The 27,920-nt window shown below is 42.3% G+C and overlaps 2 protein-coding genes across 2 annotated transcripts; one reads left to right on the plus strand and one right to left on the minus strand.

Annotated features, from left to right (window-relative positions):
* Positions 1-8,652: 8,652 nt before the first annotated feature.
* sp6 (Sp6 transcription factor) lies at positions 8,653-10,985 on the plus strand. Its single transcript, XM_079462703.1, has 2 exons — positions 8,653-8,670; positions 9,850-10,985. Exon 2 carries the CDS (start codon positions 9,940-9,942, stop codon positions 10,765-10,767), a length of 828 nt encoding a protein of 275 aa, XP_079318829.1. The 5' UTR covers positions 8,653-8,670; positions 9,850-9,939; the 3' UTR covers positions 10,768-10,985.
* Positions 10,986-11,633: 648 nt separating this feature from the next.
* LOC306897766 (integrin alpha-L) lies at positions 11,634-27,371 on the minus strand. The gene is made up of 31 exons (XM_079462757.1): positions 27,247-27,371; positions 25,443-25,563; positions 23,586-23,674; positions 22,536-22,603; positions 22,104-22,218; positions 21,713-21,843; positions 21,450-21,592; positions 21,124-21,274; positions 20,472-20,607; positions 20,304-20,380; positions 20,109-20,226; positions 19,886-20,028; positions 19,631-19,774; positions 19,360-19,557; positions 19,112-19,242; positions 18,454-18,542; positions 18,150-18,316; positions 17,964-18,074; positions 17,805-17,875; positions 17,572-17,713; positions 17,388-17,486; positions 14,958-15,040; positions 14,551-14,631; positions 14,182-14,260; positions 13,955-14,059; positions 13,845-13,868; positions 13,179-13,295; positions 12,726-12,827; positions 12,518-12,538; positions 11,972-12,082; positions 11,634-11,890 (listed from the first exon to the last, which is right to left on the minus strand). The coding sequence occupies exons 1-31, from the start codon at positions 27,281-27,283 to the stop codon at positions 11,672-11,674; spliced, it is 3,423 nt and encodes a 1,140-aa protein (XP_079318883.1). The 5' UTR covers positions 27,284-27,371; the 3' UTR covers positions 11,634-11,671.
* Positions 27,372-27,920: the final 549 nt, after the last annotated feature.

The raw sequence follows: 27,920 nt of genomic DNA on the forward strand, positions 1-27,920 counted from the left end.
CATCTCTCGATGAAGACGGCTCTCCTAGCGGCGCTCGCCAAGAGGGTAGGGGACCTACATGCATTTTTCGTGGCCACGGATTGCCTAGAGTTCGGGCCTGGTCAATCTCACGTTATCCTGAGACCCCGGCCTGGCTACGTGCCCGAAGTTCCCACCACTCCCTTTCGGGACCAGGTGGTGAACCTGCGGGCGCTCCCTTCTCGGGAGGAAGACCCAACCCCTTCCGTGTTGTGTCCAGTGCGCGCGCTGCGCCTCTGCCTGGACTGCACGCAGAGCGTCTGGAGCTCTGAGCAGCTTGTTTGTCTGTTTTGGGAGGTCAGCACAAGGGGAGGGCTGTCTCCAAACAGAGGTTGGCGCACTGGATCGTGGACGCCATCAATGGCTTACCGATCACAGGATCTCCCGTGCCCGCTTGCAGTGAGGGCACACTCCACCAGGGGTGTGGCCTCCTCGTGGGCACTGGCTCAGAGCGCCCCTCTGGCAGACGTATGTAGAGCTGCGGGTTGGGCTACGCCCGGCACCTTCGCGAGGTTCTACAGCCTCCGCGTGGAACCGGTATCAGCCAGAGTCTTACGAAGCACCGCCAGGTAAGTCCGGCAGCCGGTGGGCGTACGCCTGCGATAGCACTCCTCCATAGGTGAGACGTGGTGCTATCCAGCCTCCCCTCTTCCCCCCACGTGGGCGAAGAGTAGGCATTCCATCCATCACTAAGCACTCCTCGGCGTCGGGCTCGGCGGAGCAGCCCTGCCTCCCTTGGCCTGTTTCTGAGCTCTAGCAGTGACTCAAACAAGGCCTAGTGCTCCACACGTAGTAACCCCCCCACAGGGCGGTTCCGTCTGATGTCTTCTCATGAATGGCTCTCAATCGATGGCCCATGACCTCTCCCAGGTGTACTTCACCTGCTCGCGACACCATCTCGTGTCTGCATGTCTCCCACGTGCTCTCCCCTATCCGGTGAGACCGTGTGTGAATCTCCACTAAAGCTCCTCCCTGCGGTAGGAAGTGGTCTCCGTAGCGCGTTCCCTCAGGGGGGAATGACGCTTCCCAGTGGCCTTACGGTGCCGGGCGGCTTCTCGCTGTTAAGAGAACTAGGCCGCCGTCCGTGACGGCCGGTGGAAGGGGCTCCCATCTTTTTTGAAAGCTCTGGACTCCTTCCCTTCCGCTGGAAGGTTGCAATTCATGCTTAGCGCTCACGTCTGACACGCCCAGGCCAGTCAGCGTCGCTTCGCGAGGAATTGTGACGCGGCACAGCGCTGTGGCGTTTTCCGAGGAACCCCATTCTGTCGACACAACGTCGAGAGACCGACAGAAAGGGAACGTCTCGGTTACGTATGTAACCTCCGTTCCCTGATGGAGGGAACGAGACGTTGTGTCCTTCATGCCACAACACTGGCCGCCCGCTGCAGCAGTCGGGGCAAGATCCTCAGGCTCCTCAGCACAAAAGGTGAATGAATGCGGCACGCCGGCTCCCTTTTATACCCGGATGTCCGGGGGCGGAGTCCGGCATGCAAATTTCATTCGCCAATTTTCATTGGCCTGTTCAAGTCAGTCAGAGAAGGTAGGTTCTCAAGTCAAACCCCATTCTGTCGACACAACGTCTCGTTCCCTCCATCAGGGAACGGAGGTTACATACGTAACCGAGACGTTTTCTGTTTCAGAATGTGAGGTTTGTCAAACCAGAGAGAGCGGAGTAACTCAAGCCTGTTTCTAAAGGAGAGGTCACCAGTAACCATAGTAACTTACTCTGTGACCCTTACCCGGTCAGGAGCAGCTTCTCTAACCCAGAGTTTCTTTCCATCTCCTCCCCTTTAAAGCACAAGTGCTGTAACTCATTCATTAATACAGTCATTCATGACACACATTAGCTCACACAGAGACCATCTCACTGACCTATGTGTCATATGTGCTGTTATAGAAGATCCTGTGTGTGAAGAGGCTTTATTCATTCATAGAGATGAACTTTGATTTCAGGAGAGCAGTTTAGGACCCGAATGGAATGTTGTCATTTCCCTGAGCATTTATATTAAAACTATATATAAATAAAGTGCATGAATAAAGAAATACAGACATGCATGCTGAATAAAGGTAAAAAACAGTTAATTTGAGGTGCAGTAATACAAATTCCAATCTGCTCAGATCAGGGATCAAACCGGCGATGGGTCTAACTGTGCACGAGAGTCTGACGCCCTACAGGTGTCCTTTACACCATAATGTCTTATTTGCATAACTAGAGCACTGATGGCGACTCAAAACATAAGATCTTTTTTGTCTTATTTCTGTTGTTTCCTTCATTTACTGATGAATTTACTTGTTTATTATTCATTCATCTAGTTATTAATTGAAACTTACGTGATTTTCAGCACATCAGTAAATCCACTGTATGCAGAGCTGAAATTGTGTCTCTCTCTCAAGCACTTTCTGCCGCCATGTTGCTCATTTTGGTGCCGTTGTCATGGTGAATCGTCATATCAGAACGCCATTGATGGTGGCTTGTAGTAGTTGTGGGGCACGCGCTTAACTCAAGATAAACCTTCCCAGAGGTGATAGAACTCAATCAGCTGTTCTGAAACCACATGATTCAGTTTCTTTGCACTGTTTGTTTGGACTTTTAGTTTGTATTGTAATTCCAGTTGCTGTTTTATGTTGTAGTTCTTTTGTTCATTGGTTCTTGTTCATATCTCATTTAGCTGAATGTTGGGTCTTGTTTCCTGTGCGTGGTCTGTGTTTCTTGGTTCATGTTAGTTCCTCGTTTCTTTGATCTTTTATTGCTTTGTTTTTTTGTTTGATAAAATCCTTACAGCACTTGGATCCGCTGCCTCGCCTGCCATTTGTTACAAATACAACACTAATTGTACTTATGATTTTAAGTATAAGTAAACTGTTTGTTTCTTGACAAATAATGCTTCAGTTAAAGTTTTGCAAGATATAATTCCAAGCCAAAGGTGAATTTTTTAATTTGCATTATTTGACCTGTTTCAAATATCCTCATTTACGAATTGTCCCCACATCAGTTCTTAGTTATTGCTATATGCAAAAACTTTGAAGATTAATGTCTCAAAACTGCTCAGAAGAAAGAGGGAACATTAAAGGCAAATGCATGATTCTGTTCAGAAAAATGTTGTCATGCTGGTTGGAAATCTCTTCCCATCCTGATAGCAATCAAGAAGTATAGAGGTCAAATATGTTTTTATATTTATATGTCGTCTGTGAAAGGCATAGGACCAAAAAACGTTTGACCAATAAAAACATTCTGGCCGAATGTTTTGAAGATAGCCATTGGTTGAGACTGGTCCTGTTTACATATTCATCCAACATAATTTGCATCCCAGTGCGCTCACGTCCGCTGTTTCAAAATAGAGAGAATGCAGAAGAAGCAGCAAAAAACCTGACTAGTCAACTAGTAAATATAAAAAACAAAATACTTTATTTGAAAAAAGCAGTGATGAAAAATACGCAAGTGACACAAGCGACATATTGCTACATCAAAGTCCGACTTAAACCGATTGTTTAGGTTTGTTACTACATTAATGTAATCCACGCGTTCATGTTCATTTTGGAGGAGGCGTGGCTTTGGAAGGCGATTCGCATGGAGGGTGGGATCATGATTTCAGTGCTAACAGGCTAAAGTTAGCACTGTAAGATATCATGCATTCTGCCTTTAATTCCAAAGTGACCCAATATATAAAATACAGGCGTGAGGGTAAACTTACACTAATACACAATAAAAGTAAAGGTTGAAGTTGGAGAGCGAGCGAGCGAGCGAGAGGTCCAAGCTTTCATTGAAGCTCAGATGATATTTCAGGTGCTGTATCATTTTAGTCTCTAAAGCGCACGTGTTCTGTAGTTAAATCTTGGGTTTGCCAATTGTAATCAATACACCAAAAAACATGGCAACCACAAAAAAAACCATGGTACATTTTCAGAAGGGACGATCAACTGACCTGCAGTGTTACTGTATAATTATTAGACAAGTGTGAAAATCATAAATGTGTGTGTTTGTATCTTCTATGGAACTTTATTACAAAGAGTTATTACCTAAATGTATTCATCTGCTTTAAGAACTCTAGTGTCATGATTCTGCTGCATCATGTCATGTTTCTCTTGGTTTAGTGGCAGGATCATGACAGAACCTCATGTTAAATGTGGAGAGAGACAATTATTGTTCTTATGGCCTTCCATACTCTCTCCGGTCTCGTCATTGTTCCCATCCTCTTGTTACCTCGTTATTGATTAATGCCTACACCTGTTTCCCTCTTGATTTGCTCCCTTATTTAATGCCCTTGTGTCTTCTGTCTTGTGCTGGTTCATTGTGGTTTGTGTGGTGAGTTCCTGTGTTGTGTGAGTTTAGTTATTTGTAGTTTATGTCAACAGTTTATTCAAGTCTTGTTTATGTGTAGTTAGTTTTAGTCCAGTTCTGTCTTGTCATTATATTCCCATGTTTTGTTATGTTACCCCCACGTGGGTCTTTGTTTTATTATTTATTAAATATATGTTAACCCCTTACCCGCTGTCTGCACCTGGGTCCTCTCTCCGTGTCTCACCACTCGAGAATCCTGACATCTAGATTGTATTAAAGCCATCATTGTACATGATGTTCTTGCTTGATTTTACTATAGTTGGATAAAAACATAAAATGACATGATATCATTATTGATGTATACAGTGATGCTAAAGGATTCTGAATAAAAAGATGAGGGAAATGTTCTCGAGCGTTAAAGAGATAGTCAGGTGTTGACGGAAGAGATGTGTTCTTAAAGATGGAACAGAATCTGCTGATCTTGTACCATTGGTTAGATCATTACACAGACGTGGAACAGATCCAGAGAAGATACACGCGAGAGATTATTTACCTTTTTGGGATGGCACCACAAGATGCCGTTCATTTGCAGAGCGCAGGGATCTGGCGGGTACATACGTCTGCATTAGCGAGTGAAGATAAGAGGGTGCTGAAACCAGGTGGTCTTGTAGGCCAAGAGCAGAGTCTTAGATTTAGATTGAGTCATTTAGGAGACGCTTTTTTCCAAAGTGACATACAAAGAGTTCGGGGAGCAATAAGCGATATGTCATACAAGAGCAAAGTACAAAAAGTGCTAATACAAAGTCACTAGTTTCAACAAAAGCCAGAACACTACCTGTTGAGAGAAGAGGGTTAGTCTACAATTTTCTTTTTTGCCTCTGTATTCAGGATCATCTGTAGATGTTTGGTTGTGCAAGCTAGAAGTCCAGCCAGTAGCGCATTGCAATAGTCCAGTCTGGACAGAACTAGAACATTTATCAAGACTTTAGATGAACAATGTTTATATCAGATAACTTCATTTTAATAAGGTGGTGCCCAAACTGCATGGGGGGCGTGACAAGGCTTAGTTATTTTCTGCTTTGATTCCCAGCATTGTGAATTCAACTGCCAGCTGACCATATTGCTGTTTAATGCATTTGTCGAATCGGTGACTTATACTCTTGACCAGATCCTTATTTATGTTTCACAAATTTCTGTACTGTTATTACAAATAAAGCCCTGGTAATTATCTCTTTATTATTATTATAACATTATTTTTTATAATATTTTATTAAAAGCAAGAGCTTGCTTAAAAAACTGTGTATTTGTACTTCCTCCGCATGTGCAAATGAAATAATATTATATTGAAATCAAACCAATAAAATTAAATAAATGTTGATGTGAACAAAAGTGAAACAACTAAATGAAACATATGCTTAGAAAAGTGAAGCTATACTGAAGCTACTCTGTAAGTCTGGAGGAATGCTGCTTACTAAATCTGAAGTGTGTGTGTGTGTGTGTGTGTGTGCGCGTGTGTGCGCGTGTGTTTATGCGTGTGTGTGTGTGCGCATGTGTTTATTCGTGTGTGTGTGAGTGCGCGTGTGTGTGTGTTGGCGCCAGTGCTCTTCAACAATCAAAGCTGAGGGGCGTGAGCAGTGCGGAAATCTCTACCTGAAAATACAGGTGTGCTCGACTATCAAAGACCAGCTCTCTAAACACTAAACACACGGCTGCGTTCCACTCCATGTGTGTGTGTGTGTGTGTGTGTCGGGCCGGAGGATTTCCTGGATTTCCACAGGCAAACCCACTTGTGGAGATGTGTTGTTCAGTAGCTGCTGTGTGTAAATATGATCTTAACTGAAGGAAGTTCCCTGCAGCACATTCAATTAGCCGTCCACAATCCTGTCTGTGCATTACAAACCACAGTAACCTCACGTCCTTCTGTCACATTCATCACACAAGTTCTGGGTCTCTTTACATTTATCCTATAACTTTCTTATAACTGTCAAATTCACAAAGCTGTGAATGTTATATATCACTACTGTGATTTGAGCACATCAAAAGATAAAAGGGCAGTTTATGAAGAAATGTGTCTGTAATGACAAGCTTTAAAGCAAAAGATGTTTGGTTGGGAACATAGTAGATTAGATTCAACTTTATTGTCATTACACATATACAAGTACAGTGTAACGAAATGTAGTTTAGGTCTAACCAGAAGTGACATTAGCAAGTGCAGGATATACAGTTTGAATATAACAGGTCATCTGTACTCTTCACATGACTGTCTATTTTGTTTCGGTAACTTTCTTTTGGACAGAGACCCAACAGTAAAAGATAGCAATGATTGAAATGGTATTAATATCATTGGTGTTGCGTTAGTGTAGTGATGAAGAAGTGAATGTTTTTTCCTACAGTACAGACTGATAGAAATGAAGTGCAGTAATATGATGATGATGATGTGAAGAGTTTCATGTACAGTAACACACAAGAACAAACTGCTTTACTTTAATTTACGCTCTATGTGTGTGTGTGTGTGTGTGTGTGTGTATGTGTGTGCGTGTGTGTGTGTGTATGTGTGTGCGTGCGTGTGTGTGTGTGTGTGTGTGTGTATCCAGCGGTGGGAAACTGTGTGTGTGTGTGCGTGCGTGTGTGTATCCAGCGGTGGGAAACTGTGTGTGTGCGAGTGTGTGCGTGTATCCAGCGGTGGCAAACTGTGTGTGTGTGTGTGTGTGTGTGTGCGTGCGTGTGTGCGTGCGAGTGTGTGTATCCAGCGGTGGGAAACTGTGTGTGCGTGCGTGCGTGCGAGTGTGTATGTGTGTATCCAGAGGTGGGAAACTGTGTGTGCGTGCGTGCGAGTGTGTATGTGTGTATCCAGAGGTGGGAAACTGTGTGTGTGTGCGAGTGTGTTTGTGTGTATCCAGCAGTGGGAAACTGTGTGTGTGTGTGTGCGTGTGTACCCAGCGGTGGGAAACTGTGTGTGTGTATCCAGCGGTGGGAAACTGTGTGTGTGTGCGTGCGTGCGTGCGAGTGTGTATGTGTGTATCCAGCGGTGGGAAACTGTGTGTGTGTGTGCGTGCGAGTGTGTGTATCCAGCGGTGGGAAACTGTGTGTGTGTGTGTGTGTGTGTGTGTGCGTGCGTGTGTGCGTGCGAGTGTGTGTATCCAGCGGTGGGAAACTGTGTGTGTGTGTGTGCGTGCGTGCGTGCGAGTGTGTATGTGTGTATCCAGCGGTGGGAAGCTGTGTGTGCGTGCGTGCGAGTGTGTATGTGTTAATCCAGCGGTGGGAAACTGTGTGTGTGTGTCCGTGCGAGTGTGTTTGTGTGTATCCAGCAGTGGGAAACTGTGTGTTTGTGTGTGCGTGTGTACCCAGTGGTGGGAAACTGTGTGTGTGTGTGTGTATCCAGCGGTGGGAAACTGTGTGTGTGTGTGTGCGTGTGTACCCAGCGGTGGGAAACTGTGTGTGCGTGCGAGTGTGTGTATCCAGAGGTGGGAAACTGTGTGTGCGTGCGTGCGTGCGAGTGTGTATGTGTGTATCCAGCGGTGGGAAACTGTGTGTGTGTGCGTGTGTGTATCCAGCGGTGGGAAACTGTGTGTGTGTGTGTGTGTGCGTGCGTGCGAGTGTGTATGTGTGTATCCAGAGGTGGGAAACTGTGTGTGCGTGCGTGCGAGTGTGTATGTGTGTATCCAGAGGTGGGAAACTGTGTGTGTGTGTGCGTGCGAGTGTGTGTGTATCCAGCGGTGGGAAACTGTGTGTGTGTGTGTGTGTGCGTGTGTACCCAGCGGTGGGAAACTGTGTGTGTGTGTATCCAGCGGTGGGAAACTGTGTGTGTGTGTGTGTGTGTGTGTGTGCGTGTGTACCCAGCGGTGGGAAACTGTGTGTGCGTGCGAGTGTGTGTATCCAGAGGTGGGAAACTGTGTGTGCGTGCGTGCGTGCGAGTGTGTATGTGTGTATCCAGCGGTGGGAAACTGTGTGTGTGTGCGTGTGTACCCAGCGGTGGGAAACTGTGTGTGTGTGTGTATCCAGCGGTGGGAAACTGTGTGTGTGTGTGTGCGTGTGTATCCAGCGGTGGGAAATTGTGTGTGTGTGTGTATGTGCGTGTGTATCCAGCGGTGGGAAATTGTGTGTGTGTGTGTGTGTGTGCGTGTGTATCCAGTGGTGGGAAACTGTGTGTGTGATTGTTGGGGGGTGATTTCCTGTCTGTCTTTCAGGTAGTTTGAGTCTCAGACTGACGTGTTGAGACTCATTCAAGCATCGGCTCGGACTGTCTGACAGTGTGTGTGCATCAATGAAAGTGTGTATGAATGAAGTGTGTGTGTGGGGGGGTGTGGCTTTGTCTGTCATAAACCGGTGCTGACTTCTGTTGTGTTGTCACAGCATCAGGAGACGTTGAGCAGGTAAACTCTCTTTCTCTCGTGTTTATTAACATTCAGCATGTTCGTGTTTATGAACTTCATCAAGAGTTGTAATCTTTAAAGGGCTTATGAATGTGAAGAATGTTTTGCTCTACTGTAAATGTTTAACTGTCAACAGGTTAGTGTGAGAGTTTGTTTCAGTGAATATCATTTGAATGGTATGAAAGTCTTGTGTGTATGAGAGCTCACTTCAGAAGTGTTTGTGATGATGTCAAGCTTCATTTGTTTGTCTGTGATGTGCAGACTGTTTAACCTGTTTCACACATACACAACACAACAGCTCTTTACAGCTGCGATCCTCAGGCTCTCCTGCAACCCATAAGCACATGCATGCACGCACACATGCACACACAAACACTATACACACACACCAGTGAAACTGCAGCTTGGGTTCAGTAGACATGTGTCACAGTTTTTGCTCAGACGATAATCAAGATGTGTTTAAAGAAAACCTTAAGTTAGCTATTAGTTGATGATTTTATGAAAAGCCTCTGTAAACTCAGAGTGTGTTAATATTTGAGATTCTGCATCACAATGTTTTGTGTTGTTACAAGAGTTTAATGAAAACAGCTGATGGATTATCACATGACTAAAGTAACTTTAGTTTTTTCAGTTTGTTATTCTCCTCCATCAGTTTCTTCAATTCAAACCCACAGTTTTCTCTCTTCAAAGTGTCTTTGCACTTCGGACGTGTGAAGCAAGTTTGGACATGTTTACTGCTTATGTGTGTGTGGTCTGGAAGCATGAGTGTGTGTTTAGAGACTTGCACGACACACACGAAGTACAATACAAACAGGAGTTGTGGATGAGTTGTAAGAGAGTTAGTTTCTAGTAGGCACTGAATGTCTGTGGATGTATTGTCAAATGTTTTCTGGTGTACTGAAGTTAGATTCATAAAAAACAATCGCTGTGATCATATATTGTCATTAAAACAGTACACAAATACGCAATTTACAAAAGCCAACTACAGTCACAGATGTGCAAGAATCAAAAGCTACAAATTTTTTTACAAAAAGCAGGGTTACATCCAAGCAAACATTCTTTCGCAACAGTCACATCCGTCGCATTACATCGATGTTCCGTTAGACTGTTTACAGATGGATGTTGTGAAGGTTTGCGAGTGACCTGTTATTATCTGTTCAAATTGTTTTGTCATTACAGGTTCAGACAGCGATATATCACATTCCCCGCCCTAACCATGTGGTGATACTGTCAGCTTCTCCTCGTAGACAAAAGAGACACAAAAGCATTATGACGCACCCGTATGACCCCTGGCTCCGCGCCGGACCCCCTCCCGACGAGGTGAGCATGTCCAGCTGGTGGGATGTGCACACCGGGCCTGCTGGAGGTTGGATGGATCTGCAGGGGACAGCAGGCCAGGGGGGTTCCGTGGGCTCCTACACCCCCGACCCTCAGATGTGCTGCCTGCCTCCCTCAAGCTCCGCCCATTCCACCATGCACTACCCCACCGAGGGATTTAAGATGGAGCCGTTGACGCAGGAGCTGCTTCCGGTCCAGCACACGTCATCGTCCTACGGCTCAGACGAGCAACAGGAGGCCGCCGGTGCACTGCCTCGGCCCAAATCCCAGCGGCGGTCCGGCGGTCGCACACCGAGTCAGGCGTCCTGCCGCTGTCCCAACTGCCTGAGCGCCGAGTCTCTGGGAACCAACGGCGACGGCAAACGCAAGCACCTGCACAACTGCCACATCCCCGGCTGCGGGAAAGCTTACGTCAAGACGTCACACCTGAAAGCGCACCTACGCTGGCACAGCGGCGACCGACCCTTCGTGTGCAACTGGCTGTTCTGTGGCAAGCGCTTCACCCGATCGGATGAGCTCCAGCGCCACCTGCAGACGCACACTGGCGCCAAGCGCTTTGGCTGCAGCTCGTGCCCGCGAGTCTTTCTGCGTGCTGATCACCTCGCTAAGCACATGCGCGTACACGAGTCGCCAGGTCAACCAGCTGAAGAGACTCGCTCGGAGACGCCGGTAACCGCGACCGCCAGCGCCGCAGCAGTGCTAAGAGTGAAAACCGAATCAGAAAACGGCGAAGACGACGCGGCGGTACTGAACAGCTAACTGCACAGCACCTTTAACAGGACTAAACACACAACACAATGCTTTTGTAACTTCCCTTTTATTTATAATTGTACATTGTGTTTTATATTCTCTGTCCTTTAACTTAAATATATTGTGTGTTACTGAAGATTTTTTATATGTAATTAGTTCTTCATGCATGCTGTGCGATATTCCAGCAAGAACACGTCAGTCTAACAATAAAGAGACTGATCAACACCTTTTCATTCATTCGACTCATTTATTGACATTTAATTATAGAACATCTTTTGAAAATATCTACTATTAAGGGCTATTTTCAGTTAATAAAAAAGATATGTAAATAAGCCAATGAAATCACAGACATTTTGTACAAAATGAGAAATACATGAGAGTGGCCTGTAGAGGTTAGCACACCTGACTTTTGCCTTCTCAACTTTATTGATATAGTTCAGTTGAACCATTGAATTAAAAACAAGTGAGTCATCATCTGAAGAGAGGTGGGAATTTATTCGCTTTTGAGGGTCCGGCGGTTTAAGCTCATTATTGCACTGCATCATGGGATTGAATGAGTCATTTTTTCAGACTGTCCCCTTCATTAGTGCACTAAATAAGACTGCGGCGTGTAAACCGCACTCAATGACCTCAGCAGATGCTCCTGCGACAGACGCTTATTGTGCCCAACAAAGTCTCAATACAAACCTATATGAACAACAGCCTTAAACCTCCAGGAGCAGAAATATATATATGAAAACAATCTATTAGAACACACAATGCATGACATAAACCTCAAAATATACAAACACTGAAGCTAAACATACTAAGCAAATGCTTCAGCCGAATACATTGAATACTGTAAAACTCAACACTGAAATAAATCATACTGAATCTGTAAAACATCATTTCTTTTATTTTGTTGATGCTCATTTTATGGCTCCTCTGCTTTTGGCCCTTCAGAAGTTAAGCTCGTCTCTTTCACACCATTTTCAATCGCACTTTCACCTCCATCACTGGCCTTCATCTCTCCGCCGCTGGTCTCCATTGCACCGTTTTCCTTAGTGCTGACATTCATGAGAGGATCATCCTCAAGTGTGCTGTTTTCATGTGCTTCAAACTCGTCGGGACGGTTTCGTTTAAAGAAACCACACTACACACAGACACATAAAAACAGATGTGTGAGATGATTGGTCCCCGATTGATGACATTGTGATTTCTGATTGGTTCTCACCTTCAGCAGTAAAACTAGTATGATGATAATTAAGATCAATCCGCCCACAGCACCTGTGCAAACGATCAGCAATCGATTGGGCGGAATGACAAACTCCACCCTCACGGTAGTCTGAGTGAAACACAGAGAAAGTTCTTTATCACAACAACAACTGACAAATACATGCAAAGAAGTTAAGAAAGTTGTTTATGAAAAATATACATCATAAAAATGAAGCTAAAAACAGCTCTTGATTTACATTTACATTTAGGCATTTGGCAGACGCTTTTATCCAAAGTGATTCGCATTGCATTATCCTATACATTTATACATAGATATCTGCAATCCCCTGAGATCCAACACACAACCGTGCGTTGTCAACGCAATGCTCTTAACACTGAGATACAGTGGTAAGAGCGGCAAACGCAAGCACCTGCCTCGGCTGTGGGAAAGCTTACGTCAAGACGTCACACCTGCGCTGGCACAGCAACGACCGACCCATGTGATGACCATATTGATCATCTTTTAAAATCTTCATGAATTACTAAAGAAAGAAATGGTGAGTACCTGAGATTTATGAGGGTCGTGCTGCAGAGAGAAGAGAAAATGTCTCATTGTTACTTAAACATGCTCATTTGTGTATAAATATTATGTATAATATAAGACAAATTTGTGAATGAAAAACACGTTTATACAGCTCTGATGTTGATTAAAGAAGACGCACTACACATCAGCTGTGTGGTTGCCTGACTGATCTCAGATCTGCCTTTATCACCTTTAAGCCACTTGTCGTCTGGTTGTAGCGGCTTCTGTTGTAGTCCAGATTTACGGTGATGTCCAACAAAAAATCCGTACTGAACTCATGGAAGGAATATTTCTACAGCACAACAAACAAAGGTTTACTAAACAACACCAAGACAGAAGAAAGAAGTTGAGAAACTGAACGTGACTGTTGCTTTGTCTAATTGCACTTATTAGAAGCTTTGCCATCAGCTTTCTTGCTTTAGATGAACACTGTTTTTATTTCAATGTTCTCAGCCATTGAATAATCCTGTGTTGTTTCACCATCTAAAAGTGATATGAGGGTTGTGTCTTTAGTTGCATTGGTTAATACGTAAATAAGAGTTATTGAATTATTTTAAGAATGATTGTTGACATGAAGCACATTCGTATTTCACATGTGTGTCGTGTTTGAGCGCATGAATCCTGCACAGTGTCCATCACTCACCGACTTGAACTCGTTCATGTTGTGTAGAAGAACTTCTGCTGTCAGTTTAAACTGAATGGCTTCAAACTTCTGCAGATGGAATTCATTACACTGAAACCTCCCACAGTAACCATCATCCTGTAAAATCATCAGGATAAAGCCAATACACTTTTGATAGACAATCTATACTAAGCCATGCCATGTTCAGGGACAACAGCCTTCAGTGTTTTTGTTGGTCAGTTACAAGCAGTTCTAATCCTGCCTTCGCAACAGTCCTATCCATACATGCCAAGAGTCTGAAAAAAGACAGATGCCATCTACTCCACTCCTAAATGACTGACCCGATAAACACTGTGTTCATTTAAACCATTTCAAGAAACGAATGCTCATCGGAAAGACCTGTCACTCCATCCAAAGGCTCGGAAAACAACGTCATGAAGAAGAGTTTCTGCAATGTTACTAAATGTGTCCATTAAAAGCCACTACATTGATTGTGTTGAATAAATCAACGGTAAATCGAGTGTTCACACAACAACCTTGAGTGTGGACTGTTGCACTGTTTCGCTGTACTAAACTTTTCTATCTGTGCTAACATTTCTGACATGAATTTACAAATAAAAATATGGATTGTGTTGCCGGACTAACAGGATGAGTCATGACTAGTATGAGAATGATACGGTCACTCACCTGTTTCGTGCACTGCACTCCATTCTTGAGAGAAGAACAGCACATGGTCAACATAACATGACTGTAACACCTATAAACAGAGTAAACTCACAGAGAGACAGACTGAAGACCTGCAGCATGCTGAAGTTCTGAGGTGTGATCTTCAAATGTGTTGTTTCACAGGCCATTACGAGTGTCACTGATACTGGAACAGCTTTATCGCCACGATTTTCCACCTGTTTACAAACAGAAACTTGATTTGGGCTCATAGCATCAGAATCTGCACGTTTAATGAGTGATTTAGAATGCAATGATAGCATGACAAGAAAACATCTCTACAGTTTATTAACAGTCTGACCTTGTAGACGATGGTAAGAGGTTTGGGTTTACTATCCTCCAGAGAGAAATTCAGAAATGTCACAGAATCTTCACCCACTCTGACAAACGGTAAAACAGAAGTAATTGTCAAGTGACTCCATATTTGTTCACAGCTGTTCGCTTTGTTAAAACAGATGAAACTCCACCGTCTTTAAACGTTCTATAAAGTTCTTAGAAGTGAAAGTGACATGAGAGGAACACAAAAACCACTTGAGACAAAGAAACAAACAGAGACAGAAATCAAATGTTCTGTGACGAACACAGACAATATTTTTGATAATCATTATGAGTTTGAGGGAGTTTCTTGAGAGATCAGATTGTGAAGTTCATGATAAAAAACCTTACTCACAGACTGATAGCCAGTTCAACAGCAAAAAGAACCGCCACGCTCCTCTTCACTGTGGCATCAGTGGTGTTACCATTGTTATCACTGTGCAAAACATATGCAGAATTTACCTGACAATTCACACAACACTCGAAACAAATGTATAATACAATGCAATGTAAATTGCATTGGATAAAAAAGTCTACCAAATGCATAATTATAAATGTAATAATCCCATTAAATCACATAAAAGCGCTTCATAATCCCCACAATGCACATCATAATCCCACTAAAACACATTAAAGCGCTTCATAATTCCAATACAGCACATCCTACTAATACGAATATTAACATTTAATAATCCCCATACAATCACATAAGTACACTTCATAAACCCAATAATTCACATTATCACATTTCATGATGTTTACCTGTTGGCAGTGATTATCATGTCGATCATATTTGGCCAATCATAGTCCAACTTGGTCACACGGAACATTCCCAGAAACACAGTCTACAAAACCATAGCAGCATATTTAGCTTAAATTAAAGTTCTCTTGGAGTAATGAATAATGTTACAGTGTTGTTGTGTCACAGTTAAGTGTCATCTGGTGTAATGTTCCAGTGTTGTGTTACAGTGATGTTTCAAAGAGAGTTGCTGTGTGGTGTTACAGTGATGTTTCATATGGAGTTATGGTGTGGTGTTACACTGATGTTTCATATGGAGTTATGATGTGGTGTTACAGTGATGTTTCATATGGAGTTATGGTGTGGTGTTACACTGATGTTTCATATGGAGTTATGATGTGGTGTTACAGTGATGTTTCATATGGAGTTGTGATGTGGTGTTACACTGATGTTTCATATGGAGTTATGATGTGGTGTTACAGTGATGTTTCATATGGAGTTATGATGTGGTGTTACAGTGATGTTTCATATGGAGTTATGGTGTGGTGTTACACTGATGTTTCATATGGAGTTATGATGTGGTGTTACAGTGATGTTTCATATGGAGTTATGATGTGGTGTTACACTGATGTTTCATATGGAGTTATGATGTGGTGTTACACTGATGTTTCATATGGAGTTATGATGTGGTGTTACACTGATGTTTCATATGGAGTTATGATGTGGTGTTACAGTGATGTTTCAAACAGAGTTATGATGTGGTGTTACAGTGATGTTTCATATGGAGTTGTGGTGTGGTGTTACAGTGATGTTTCATATGGAGTTGTGATGTGGTGTTACACTGATGTTTCATATGGAGTTGTGGTGTGGTGTTACAGTGATGTTTCAAATGGAGTTATGATGTGGTGTTACAGTGATGTTTCATATGGAGTTGTGGTGTGGTGTTACAGTGATGTTTCATATGGAGTTGTGATGTGGTGTTACACTGATGTTTCATATGGAGTTGTGGTGTGGTGTTACAGTGATGTTTCATACGGAGTTATGATGTGGTGTTACAGTGATGTTTCATATGGAGTTGTGGTGTGGTGTTACAGTGATGTTTCATATGGAGTTGTGATGTGGTGTTACACTGATGTTTCATATGGAGTTGTGGTGTGGTGTTACAGTGATGTTTCAAACAGAGTTGCTGTGTGGTGTTACAGTGATGTTTCATATGGAGTTGCGGTGTGGTGTTACAGTGATGTTTCATATGGAGTTGTGATGTGGTGTTACAGTGATGTTTCATATGGAGTTGTGGTGTGGTGTTACAGTGATGTTTCATATGGAGTTGTGGTGTGGTGTTACAGTGATGTTTCATATGGAGTTGTGGTGTGGTGTTACACTGATGTTTCATATGGAGTTGTGGTGTGGTGTTACAGTGATGTTTCATATGGAGTTGTGGTGTGGTGTTACAGTGATGTTTCATATGGAGTTGTGATGTGGTGTTACAGTGATGTTTCATATGGAGTTATGATGTGGTGTTACAGTAATGTTTCATATGGAGTTGTGGTGTGGTGTTACAGTGATGTTTCATATGGAGTTGTGGTGTGGTGTTACAGTGATGTTTCATATGGAGTTATGATGTGGTGTTACACTGATGTTTCATATGGAGTTATGATGTGGTGTTACAGTGATGTTTCATATGGAGTTATGATGTGGTGTTACACTGATGTTTCATATGGAGTTATGATGTGGTGTTACAGTGATGTTTCATATGGAGTTATGATGTGGTGTTACACTGATGTTTCATATGGAGTTATGATGTGGTGTTACAGTGATGTTTCATATGGAGTTATGATGTGGTGTTACACTGATGTTTCATATGGAGTTATGATGTGGTGTTACAGTGATGTTTCATATGGAGTTATGATGTGGTGTTACAGTGATGTTTCAAACAGAGTTGCTGTGTGGTGTTACAGTGATGTTTCATACGGAGTTATGATGTGGTGTTACAGTGATGTTTCATATGGAGTTGTGGTGTGGTGTTACAGTGATGTTTCATATGGAGTTGTGATGTGGTGTTACACTGATGTTTCATATGGAGTTGTGGTGTGGTGTTACAGTGATGTTTCAAACAGAGTTGCGGTGTGGTGTTACAGTGATGTTTCATATGGAGTTGCGGTGTGGTGTTACAGTGATGTTTCATATGGAGTTGCGATGTGGTGTTACAGTGATGTTTCATATGGAGTTGTGGTGTGGTGTTACAGTGATGTTTCATATGGAGTTGTGGTGTGGTGTTACAGTGATGTTTCATATGGAGTTGTGGTGTGGTGTTACAGTGATGTTTCATATGGAGTTGTGGTGTGGTGTTACAGTGATGTTTCATATGGAGTTATGATGTGGTGTTACAGTGATGTTTCATATGAAGTTACGGTGTGGTGTTACAGTTAAGTGTTGAAATAAATCATGTTTACCGTAGTGCCACTTCGGTACACTGGTAGACTGATACTGCAGGTGGTTCTGTTCGTAGCATCACTGTCTCGATCACCACACCTGCTGCTGGTTCGGCTGGACTGTTTGTTCAACACACACATTTACTTTAAATAGAGAATTCTTATAAATGAAGACAAAATTGAGAAGGCATGTGGATAGCAGTACCTTAACAGTATCAAGTTTAGCGAAAGAGAGGCCTTCTGGATAATGCATGACTATACTGGTGTTATATGAGTCATCTGCTGCATTTTTCAATGTTATTAGAACTGTTAAATGAGCTTGATTCACCAACAGTAATGTCTCATTACTGCAGATACACAAACAAACACACACATTTCAAAACAACCAATATACAACACTATTCTTACACATTACAATCATATCAAGTTATTTCTCACACAAAACTGAAGTCCAGTCTGAGGTCGGCCACACAGCTGTTGTTTGAATTACAGCTCTTTTCAAAAGGCACCTAATTACATACAAAATCTTCCTGTCAGAAAGATTAATAACAAAAACTACACGCAGAGGTGTTGATGTTGTGTCTTCGGCCTGCTCACCTCAACAAACTCTTCTGTCCTGCTGTGAACGTCAAGAAGAGCAAAAGTGTTTCCAGTCTGTGAGAAATTCAGTCCGATCTTCAGAGGAGACGCCGTATCAGAAACACATTGCTGAAAACAACACAACGCTCAGCTGTAGTGAAAGCACGATAGTGTTAAAAGCTGTGATATACAGACGACACATACCGGCATGAAGACTGGGAAGTTGGAACAGAAGGATTTAGAAAGCAGCGAGATAGACATCTGCTGACTCCTGGACTTTAAATTGGACACTTTGAAAAACCCTCGATTCATTTCTCTCAGCACATCCAGATTAATGTTGAGTGTGATATTCAGATTCTTGTCAAGTGGTCCTGAGAGACGCGAGAGATCAGACTTTCATCCTCACATGATGATGACATGATTTAAAATGAGTGATTTTACCTTTGCTGTTGGTCTTCTCGGACACACTGAAACATGCAGTGAGGGTGAACGCCTCAAAAAAAAACACCAGTGCCACCTAAACAGGTAAAGTTGTGTATGCTGATTTCTTTGGGACTGAAAGTGAGTTGTGGAGATACAGACATCACAGGCCGAGCTCTGACAACACAAGAAAGAGTCAAAACATTTCAATACTTGACAGATAGATGAACTAATTGTGCTATTGCTTGGATTTTTACATTTTATTTAATTAACACTGCATATAGGAATTTAAAGTCTATTTGACCTATGTTTGCATCTCCTTATCTTTGGTGTGTAGTTCTAGGTGTAGCCGCTGTGTGTGAGTGTGTGTGTGTGTCTGTCTATGGGCGCAGTAGTGTGTGTGTTTGTGCGTGTTGTGTGTGTGGCTGAATCTTTGTCTTCTGTGTTTTCACTTTTTTTGTTTTGAGTTGTTTAACCTTATATGTTTTGCTTATATTGCTATATAAATAAAGTTGACTTGACTCCTTTCTAAATAGGAAACCACAGATACCATGACGATATTTTGATATAAAATGATTTGCTTGTTTTCTACTGAAGAAAAAAAGGCATATACATCAGGAACGAGGACACGAGGATGGCTGTACTATTTCATGTTTTTAAAAATAGTGATGGCCACATCGTTCACATAGAGCTGAATTTCCAACCGGAAGCTTTTGAGAGATTGTAAGCGTTGTGAAATGTCGTACTTGAGCAGAGCGATCCCTCCATGTGCTCCTATCAAAACATCTGTGAGATTATCATCATTCATGTCCATCTGACCCACAACAGAAACTCCAAACTGCTGCAGGCCTGGCAGAACGCTTCGCCCTGAGATCCGCTGAACAAACAAACAAACAAACGTTTCCTTCATAGTGGAGACCTTGCATTGACTTTCAGCATCTTTACAGTTAGGCTTCGTCACGACACAACAGTAACAGTGAATGGTGGTCTTTACCTGAGGACTAGTTTTAGTGTTTATGCCGTTTGTCTTATGGCCGAGGTAGATGTAGACCACTCCTGTCCCGTCATCTTCAAGCGGCGCTCCGACAGCCACATCTGACAGCCCGTCTCCATTCAGGTCCTTTAGTGACGCCAAAGACGCAGCAAACCTGCCCGCGTTTGATTCGCACAAAGTCAGCATCTTCTCAAACGACTACAAAGAGAGAAAGAGATGAGCATGAAGCTGTTGATGCGATGATCATATCAGGAGAGTGGGTTTATACAACCTGTGATAAAGAGTAGACGTACAGCCTCCCTTCTGTCCGCGGCCGACACCGGTGATATAACGGAGCCCCGACCAGAAGAAAATCTGATTCTCCATCAGAGTCCACGTCCAACAGGCCGAGAGACGCTCCAAAATACGAGCCGATCTGAAGTCAAGAACCAACACAGTGCCAATATAACATCCCATTCAAAGAAGATGAGTGAAAACAATGCACACTGACATGAACAACATCTCAGGTTGAGGTGTGTTGTGTCACCTGATCTCCTGCGATGCTTCTATTTACACTCCATGCGTCTCCGGTCTGGACGAAGAGAGTCACCTGACCCGTGTGTTCAGCTCGCGGCGCTCCAGAGAACAGCAGAGAGACGCCTCCTCTCCGTCCGATCACAGAAGAGTAACCTGAACAACCATCATCTCCATCAATCAACCAAACAAGCAGAAACTCCTCACAGCACACACATGCACTCACGCACACACACCCATGTATGAGTCTTTGTTGACAGCTGGATCTTTAATCTCAGTGAATGCAAGTCCTCTCACTTCATACAGAACTCCACGCCAGTCATTAGAGCCCACCGAACCCACAACCACAGAGTCCTGAAACAAACGAATCAATCATCTGCCAGCTCTTGTCTCGTCTGCAGTATCAAGAGAAAATATTCTAGATGTCTTACGTCAGTGTGGTAGACAACACTGAATCCACTCTGAGATAACTCGTTCTGTCTGTCTCTGCCATGAGCCTCCTTTGAGCCTGAAAAACGCAGAGAGAGAGACAGACCATTTCTGCTCACGTTCATTTCTAAACGTACGGTCCGTTTTCTTCAACTACTTGAACATTTTACCTTCTATATTGTAGATCTTTTTCTGCAGGTTGTCAAGGAGACCATTCAGTTCAGAGTACTGATCAATGGGGAACGTGTTGTTACGTTTGGGTTCTGAAGCCAGTGTGTACAGGTTAGCCAAGCTAACGGTCCCCACCTGACAACACACAACACTCACACTTTCAGCAACATCATGTATTCTGTATCTGTATTCATATGGATTTATTGTAAAGCTGTAAAACTGTTTTCACATGTGCCAGAAACCTTTATTCAAAGCGTTGCACATTGCCTACTATTAAATTTGTATCTAAGGTAAGTGCCATCCCAGGTATCCAACCCACAACCTTGGCATCACTTGAGCCACGCTCAAACTACAGGAAAGCTAGTGCTACAGAAATACATTTTCTGTGTGTGTTAGAGCGTTGGGCTTGTGATCAGAAGGTTGACGGTTCTAATCTCAGTGCCAGCAGGTCATGACTGAAGGGCCCTTGAGCAAGACATCTTACCCCTGATTGCTCTGCAGTAATGTGACACTGTATAAAACTACTTGTAAGTCGCTTTGGATAAAAGCATCTGCCAAATGAATAAATGTAAATGTTTCAACTGTTTTCTTTGGACTAACTCTGATTGACGATTGTGCATTTGGAGAGTACATCTTTTGACAAAAACTCACCCCAATGATGTAACGTAGGATTTTTTGCTCATCACTTTTATTCATGACATTATCAACCTCATAATCAGTGGGGTCTCCATCAGTTATTATCACCAGGGCTTTTGTGGCGTTGGGGTTGGCTCCAGAGGACACATTATTCAATAGTTTGTCTCTGCGGAAGCAAAACATCAAGATTCTTCATCATGACGCTCTCAAGGCAGATTCCTTCTGTACATCCACATACACAAATGTTCGATCTAATGAGCACTGGTCCAATTCATTTTTCCTGTTTTCTGTGTCCTATGAAACAGTAATGCTGTAAAATCAATGAAAAACACGTCACTCACAGAGTAAATTTTATTGCACCGTATGTGTTTGTGAGTTTTTTCATGTGCTGCTCTTTCAAGAGTTTCTCTTGAGCTAAACCCTTCTCATAGTCATTGAAGTCAAACACGGTTTTGAAGTGTTTTGAAAACTGGACCGCAGCAAACTGACGCACAGAAAAACAAAAACACCCATATTTAGAATATTAGGATTTTTCATAACATTTACATTTGACATTACAAATATTAGCAGCTAAACATGAAGAATAATTCACAGATGCTTTTACCTTGATGGAGGAGTTTGAAAGTTTTCCTATGATGTTCATTATGAACTCTTTGTTTAATGAAAACTCTTCTGGTTTCATACTTTCAGACCCATCAAACAAAAACACTAGGTTGACTTCTCCCTTTGTGCATTCTGTAGAAAGATGCAAAATTATTTCGGGCGAGACAAAGCTCTGTTCTCTGGCGCCCAGCGGTGACTCAAGGTGCCATATCAGCAAAAAGGCAAACTTAGTGTATTATAGCTTGAACTAAACCACAATGCACCCTAAATAACCATCCTTACAACAACGATATTACTTAAAGTGACCCGATGGCTTTTCTGACCACCGGGAGCCCGCAGCAACACAAGCTTATCATTTCTTCAAAACTGGATGTGCAACAAATGGATCAGACCTTGAAACCCTGTGGTGAAGTTAGAGACCATCTCCAAACTGCGGTTGTACTGGAAGCAGATGCCATTTAGATACGAGTTTCCATCACATTCAAGTGCATGAAATGGACTGCAACTCTGCCAAAACATTTCCAATGATATCACAAAGTGAATTCAAGAAGAAGAGTTTATGAACAGCAGACATACACAAAGGATCATAACAATCTAACACTGAGGAATTCTATGTATGACACTGAGATTGCACCTCTTTTCTCCTATAAATGTCAATATATTCATTCTGGTCAACAAATATTGTTCTGACTACCAGATCTCAAAGATTAGCTTCAGGTTTTGCTGAATATTAAAATCAGTCTTTCTCCCACATTATTTTATGCCGTGTTGCTGTTTTTCAAAATGAATGAAATGCAGTCAATAGATTCAGATGGTAAACTTACAGTGATGCTGATGGCAGCAGAGGACGACACCGCAGCCGACAAATCAAAGGATCTGATGCTCTCTGGACCTGTCAAACATCACCAATCAAACGAGTCACAGTGTGTGTGTGTGTACAAGATGTGTATGAAGGCCCTGAAGCGCAGTCATTTGTGGAAATAAGCTCATTCATCCAACATCTCTCCAGATCAAAACTGGCTGCCCTTGGAGTGCGGTTAACTTTATCATTGCTATCAAACAGGGGTTGAAGTGGATGAGCGGACGGGGAACCCCCCCTCCGTAGTGATATCACCCATCCCAGAACAGGGCTATACAGATGATGTTCAGATAGCCTCCAGAGAAGAGCGCGTAACTAAAGTGTGCTGGCCAGTACCGACTCTTTTCTGAAGTTTTCAGGTCTGGAGATTAAAGACACAAAATGAGCTTTCCGGTATGAGTGGAGGGATCGGATGGTATCGTTCAAAAACGGATGAGTATTCTGAGTTTAGGGCAGCAACAAAATCTATATGTGTATATTTTCTTCATGAGACATACTCTTATCTTGGACATGAAATGAACATTACAGGACAATGGATGTGCATGTGGATTTCCCATCTTCTGAACATGCTGAACAATGATGTCAGGGAGTTGGCTCGATCCTCCCTGTTCATACCAAACACCAATATCAACAAAAACAACACCGGGTTGGATTGAAACTTCAGGGAAAACTTGTATGCCTCCTCTCTTCTGACCACTCACTCATTTTTGAAGAATACTGTGCTAAGGGAGGACCTTGTTCCTTTTAGAAAATCTTCCTTTTAGATTCTATCTCTCTATCTGGTTTCAACTACTGAGCAGATTGTTGAAACGGCTAGCAAAGCACAGTCCCCTGTCTGCTATTACCTATGTATATCCCTAACAACTGAGTGGTATTTTTAATATTGTGTAGATTTGTTGTATGCCACTGGTCCATGATTGTTTGTAAGTGTATTTAACTGTATCTATAATATTTATGTCCCTGTAAATCATTTCTTTCAAGAGGACTTAAATAAAATATGAAAATGTGTGTTTACCTGTCTGCAGTGCTGTACAGTCCAACAGATTTGAGCTACATGTGTACATTTTTCCTGTTGAATTGTTTAATGGAGCTCCAACGATGACGCTGCAGAATCAATCAGAGTTTACCTTTGGTCACTATAGACTCACATAACACATCATCAGCACACACACTTCACTCTTATTATTATTATCATTATCAATGCTATTAGACCTATTAAAAAGCCTACTAATAATTATAATGTTTCTGTCTGAGCTACCCTTCAAGGGTTAATAATAAACCACTCTTCTTCGTGGAGTATCTAAAGCTGTTTTTTGGTGTCATTTTAAATAACATGAATCTATTTCTTTTTATAAGTTAGGATTCAAATGTCTACTGTACTATGTCAACAACAAAGATAATCTTCACAAGCAGCAAGTTGTGTCCAACAGCAGTGGTCATTAGAAAAAACAACTAACATTAAGGTCTATACATCTAAACATTAAAGTAGCTTTCTGTATTTTAAAAATATGGTTAAAATTAAAACAAATGACAGTAGTGAAGTAAAAGAGCATTTATCATTTCCCAAATGGCCTTGATCTGGAAACTAATCAAATCAATCATGTCAGAAGTTTTTCTATTGCATTTACATGTTTTAACCAGTGGATGCCCCCAACGTGCCGTCTGTGTGTGTGTGTGTGTGATATGTATCATTGCGTGCGTGTGTGTGCGCGTGATATGTGTGTGTCTGTCTGCGTTTGCGCGCTTGCGTGTGTCTGTGTGTGTGCGTGATATGTGTGTGTCTGTGTGTGTGCGAGATATTTGTGTGTCTGTGTGTGTGCGTGCGCGTGAGATGTGTGTGTCTGCGTATGTGTGCGTGCGTGATGTGTGTGTGTCTGTGTGCGTGCGTGTGCGTGAATGTGTGTGTCTGTGTGCGTCCGTGTGTGTGTGTGTGTGCGTGATATGTGTGTGTCTGTGTGTGTGCGAGATATTTGTGTGTCTGTGTGTGTGAGTGCGCGTGAGATGTGTGTGTCTGCGTATGTGTGCGTGCGTGATGTGTGTGTGTCTGTGTGCGTGCGTGTGCGTGAATGTGTGTGTCTGTGTGCGTCCGTGTGTGTGTGTGTGTGTGTGCGTGATATGTGTGTGTCTGTTTGTGTGCGTGCGCGTGATAAGTGTGTGTCTGTGTGTGTGTGTGTGTGCGTGCGTGCGTGTGTGTTATGTGTATGTGTGATAAGTGTGTGTCTGTGTGTGTGTGTGTGTGTGTTTATGTGTGCATATGAGTGTGTGTGCGTGTGATAAGTGTGTGTCTGTGTGTGTGATATGTGTGTGTGTGTGTGTGTGTGTGTGTGTGCGTGCGTGCGTGCGTGTGTGTTATGTGTATGTGTGATAAGTGTGTGTCCGTGTGTGTGTGTGTGTTTATGTGTGCATATGAGTGTGTGTGCGTGTGTGTGCGTGTGATAATTGTGTGTCTGTGTGTGTGATATGTGTGTGTGTGTGCGTGTGTGTGTGTGTGTGTGTGTGTGTGTGTGTGTGTGTGTGTGTGTGTGTGTGTGTGTGTGTGTGTGTGTGTGTGTGGTGGGTGCGTGGGTGGGTGCGTGCGTGTGATAAGTGTGTGTGTGTGTGTGTGTGTGCGTGTTTGTGATATGTGTGTGTGATAAGTGTGTGTCTGTGTGAGTGATATGTGTGTGTGTGCATATGTGTGTGTGTGCGTGTGTGTGTGTGTGTGTGTCTGCATATGTGTGTGTGCCTGAGTGCGTGCGTGGGTGCGTGCGTGTGATAAGTGTGTGTCTGTGTGTGTCTGTGTGTGATATGTGTGTGTGATAAGTGTGTGTCCGTGTGTTTGATATGTGTGTGTGTGTGTGCATATGTGTGTGTGTGCGTGTGTGTGTCTCACCTTTTGCCAGTATTTTCAGAATGGTATTGATAGACACTGTAGCCAAAGAAATCGTCTTGTGAGCCATTATATGTCAATGGAGTTTCTACGTCCACGTTGAAGGTGTATGAACATCTGAACACTACAGCAGAGAGAGAAAGATTTTATTCTTTTTTTTACATTTCAGCCATTTTTTTGAACTGACCTACAGTTTTATCCTTTACTTTGCACCGTATTTTAATTCCACTCTAATGTTTGTAGTTATTGTATTGGCTTATGTTTCAAGAGTTGAGAGCTTAGGGAGACTCAAGAGAAGTTCAACGTTTCTTCATTTTCTCTTCCTGTTTTCGTGGTTTCATAAAATGTTGAATCTTAAGGAACACTGAAAGCCCAGACACATAGAAATATATTCACTTTAAAATGTTATGTTCAGACAGTACAAAACATTTTCCATTTTATAAATGATCTCTTAACAGGGAACTTTCATTGCGCTACTGTGTCAGATTTTTTTAAACTACACATCACACACTTGCAGACTTTTTGAAAGTTTCAGATAGAAACACACTAAGTGATCAAGACACAGACTTTCTGTAACAAATCCAGACTGAAAATCTAAGCAGAAGTCTTGTAGTGTATTATAGCCTCAAGTGAACTCTGGGATCTTTGCTTCTGATAAAGCGGTCTCCCTAAAAACGTAGGTGACATTAGGTACAACTTCACTTATCACACTACAAACATCAATAACAGTAACAGTAAACATATGCCATGAAGTAAAACTTTACCACATAAATAACTACCAGCCTTGGAAGCAAGTTCTGCAGTATAAATCAAGGCAGCGTCATATAATAATTACATTTCTGCATTTTGCTGAGATACGCTGTGATGAGTGGATTTCAAGTTTCTGGTAGAATGAGAGAAAACGTGCACTAAACTCAACACGCTTGAGTAATGAGAGGCTTATACTTCATGTCTGGAGTGATGTTAAGATCAAATATGACTTGACTTTCATCACTGCAGCACCTCATTCAACAGATGACCTGCTCTGATTCACATTTCACTCTCTTACTGTCTTTAAAACACCAGCACAACCCTAACAAACACACAGTGTGTCAATTCTGCATCTTTCTCTGTTCCTCTCTGACACACACACAAAGATGCTGAGGACAACACAATCTCAGACATATGGCGTGTGTGTTTGACCTGCATTATGGTGATGAATATGACCTGACATTAGGGTTAGAAACTGACATCTGCTTCACTGTGTGTGTGTGTGTGTGTGTGTGTGTGTGTGTGTGCGTGCGTGCGTGCGTGCGTGCGTGTGTGTGTGTGTGTGTGTGTGAGTGAAAGAAGAGTTCCTGTCAACATATAGCCACTAAACATACCCCACCCTGTTCCCCACACACACACACACATATATATATATATATAAAGCGTTTGCTTCCAAAACAAGAGAACTCAAGGTTTAAAAATCATGTTTTTTTTTATTGTTAATTCCAATTAATATAAATCAAACTGCAGTTGGTTGGTTTTGATTTAATCCACAATAACTCAAACAACAAATACAGCTGACTTACACAATTAAACACAATGACAACACGATGACATAATAAAATCTCATTTTGGAACCAAACTCTTCATATATTACATTATTTATTAACACTTTTTCATCTTAATTTTTATTTATTTATTTTTGTGGATGTCCTCAAGATTAAAATGTTAAGATTCAGATCGTCTTAAAACCAATTGTTCCCAAACTTCAGCATACACACACACTGATACATTACACACTCTTGATCAGTTGTATAGGCAGATGTGTAATTCTTACCGTATATAAAGAGCACAGAAATGATGAGTCTGTCCATGTTGCGTCTCGATCTGCTCAACTGTTTTCAAGACTTCCTGCATGTAATCTCATTTCCTCTCCACCTTTCACACATTCGTTTGAAACATATGAGTGTGTGCGCGCATGCGCAAGTGTGTGTGAGATGTTATGGATTAAAAACAACAGCAGTGTGTGAATAATTACACATTACATTTAGTTTTGTGTTGTTCAAGGATTAAAAACCCTCAGGAACACACACCTGACCTCAGAGATGCTGCGGCTCATCACAGGAAGCGTGTGTTTATGAATCTGCTAAAAGAGAGTTGGGTTCTATATGGTTTGTGCAGTTCTCAATAACTCAACACACAACACAAGAGTTTAACCGAGGATCAGTGTGTCATTTATACATAATGCATTCATTGCGCACCTGCAACAACATATGTGAAATTATTTTTCTGCCATATGTGTGACAGTGCTTGCAACACAACTGAGATCCGCTGTGTTTTGTGAATTCTGTTATTTTATTCATAAAAGTAACCAGCTACTAATATAACGGGTGTGTAATGTTATTGTAACATGTAGAATGAGTTGAAGTTAAAACAATGTCTGAAAAGTTTATACATTACATTTACAATTATTCGTTTGGATTTTAATCCAAAGCGATTTACAAGTATGAG

This window comes from Barbatula barbatula (genome assembly GCF_947034865.1).
Source record: "Barbatula barbatula genome assembly, chromosome: 8".
NCBI lineage: Eukaryota > Metazoa > Chordata > Actinopteri > Cypriniformes > Nemacheilidae > Barbatula > Barbatula barbatula.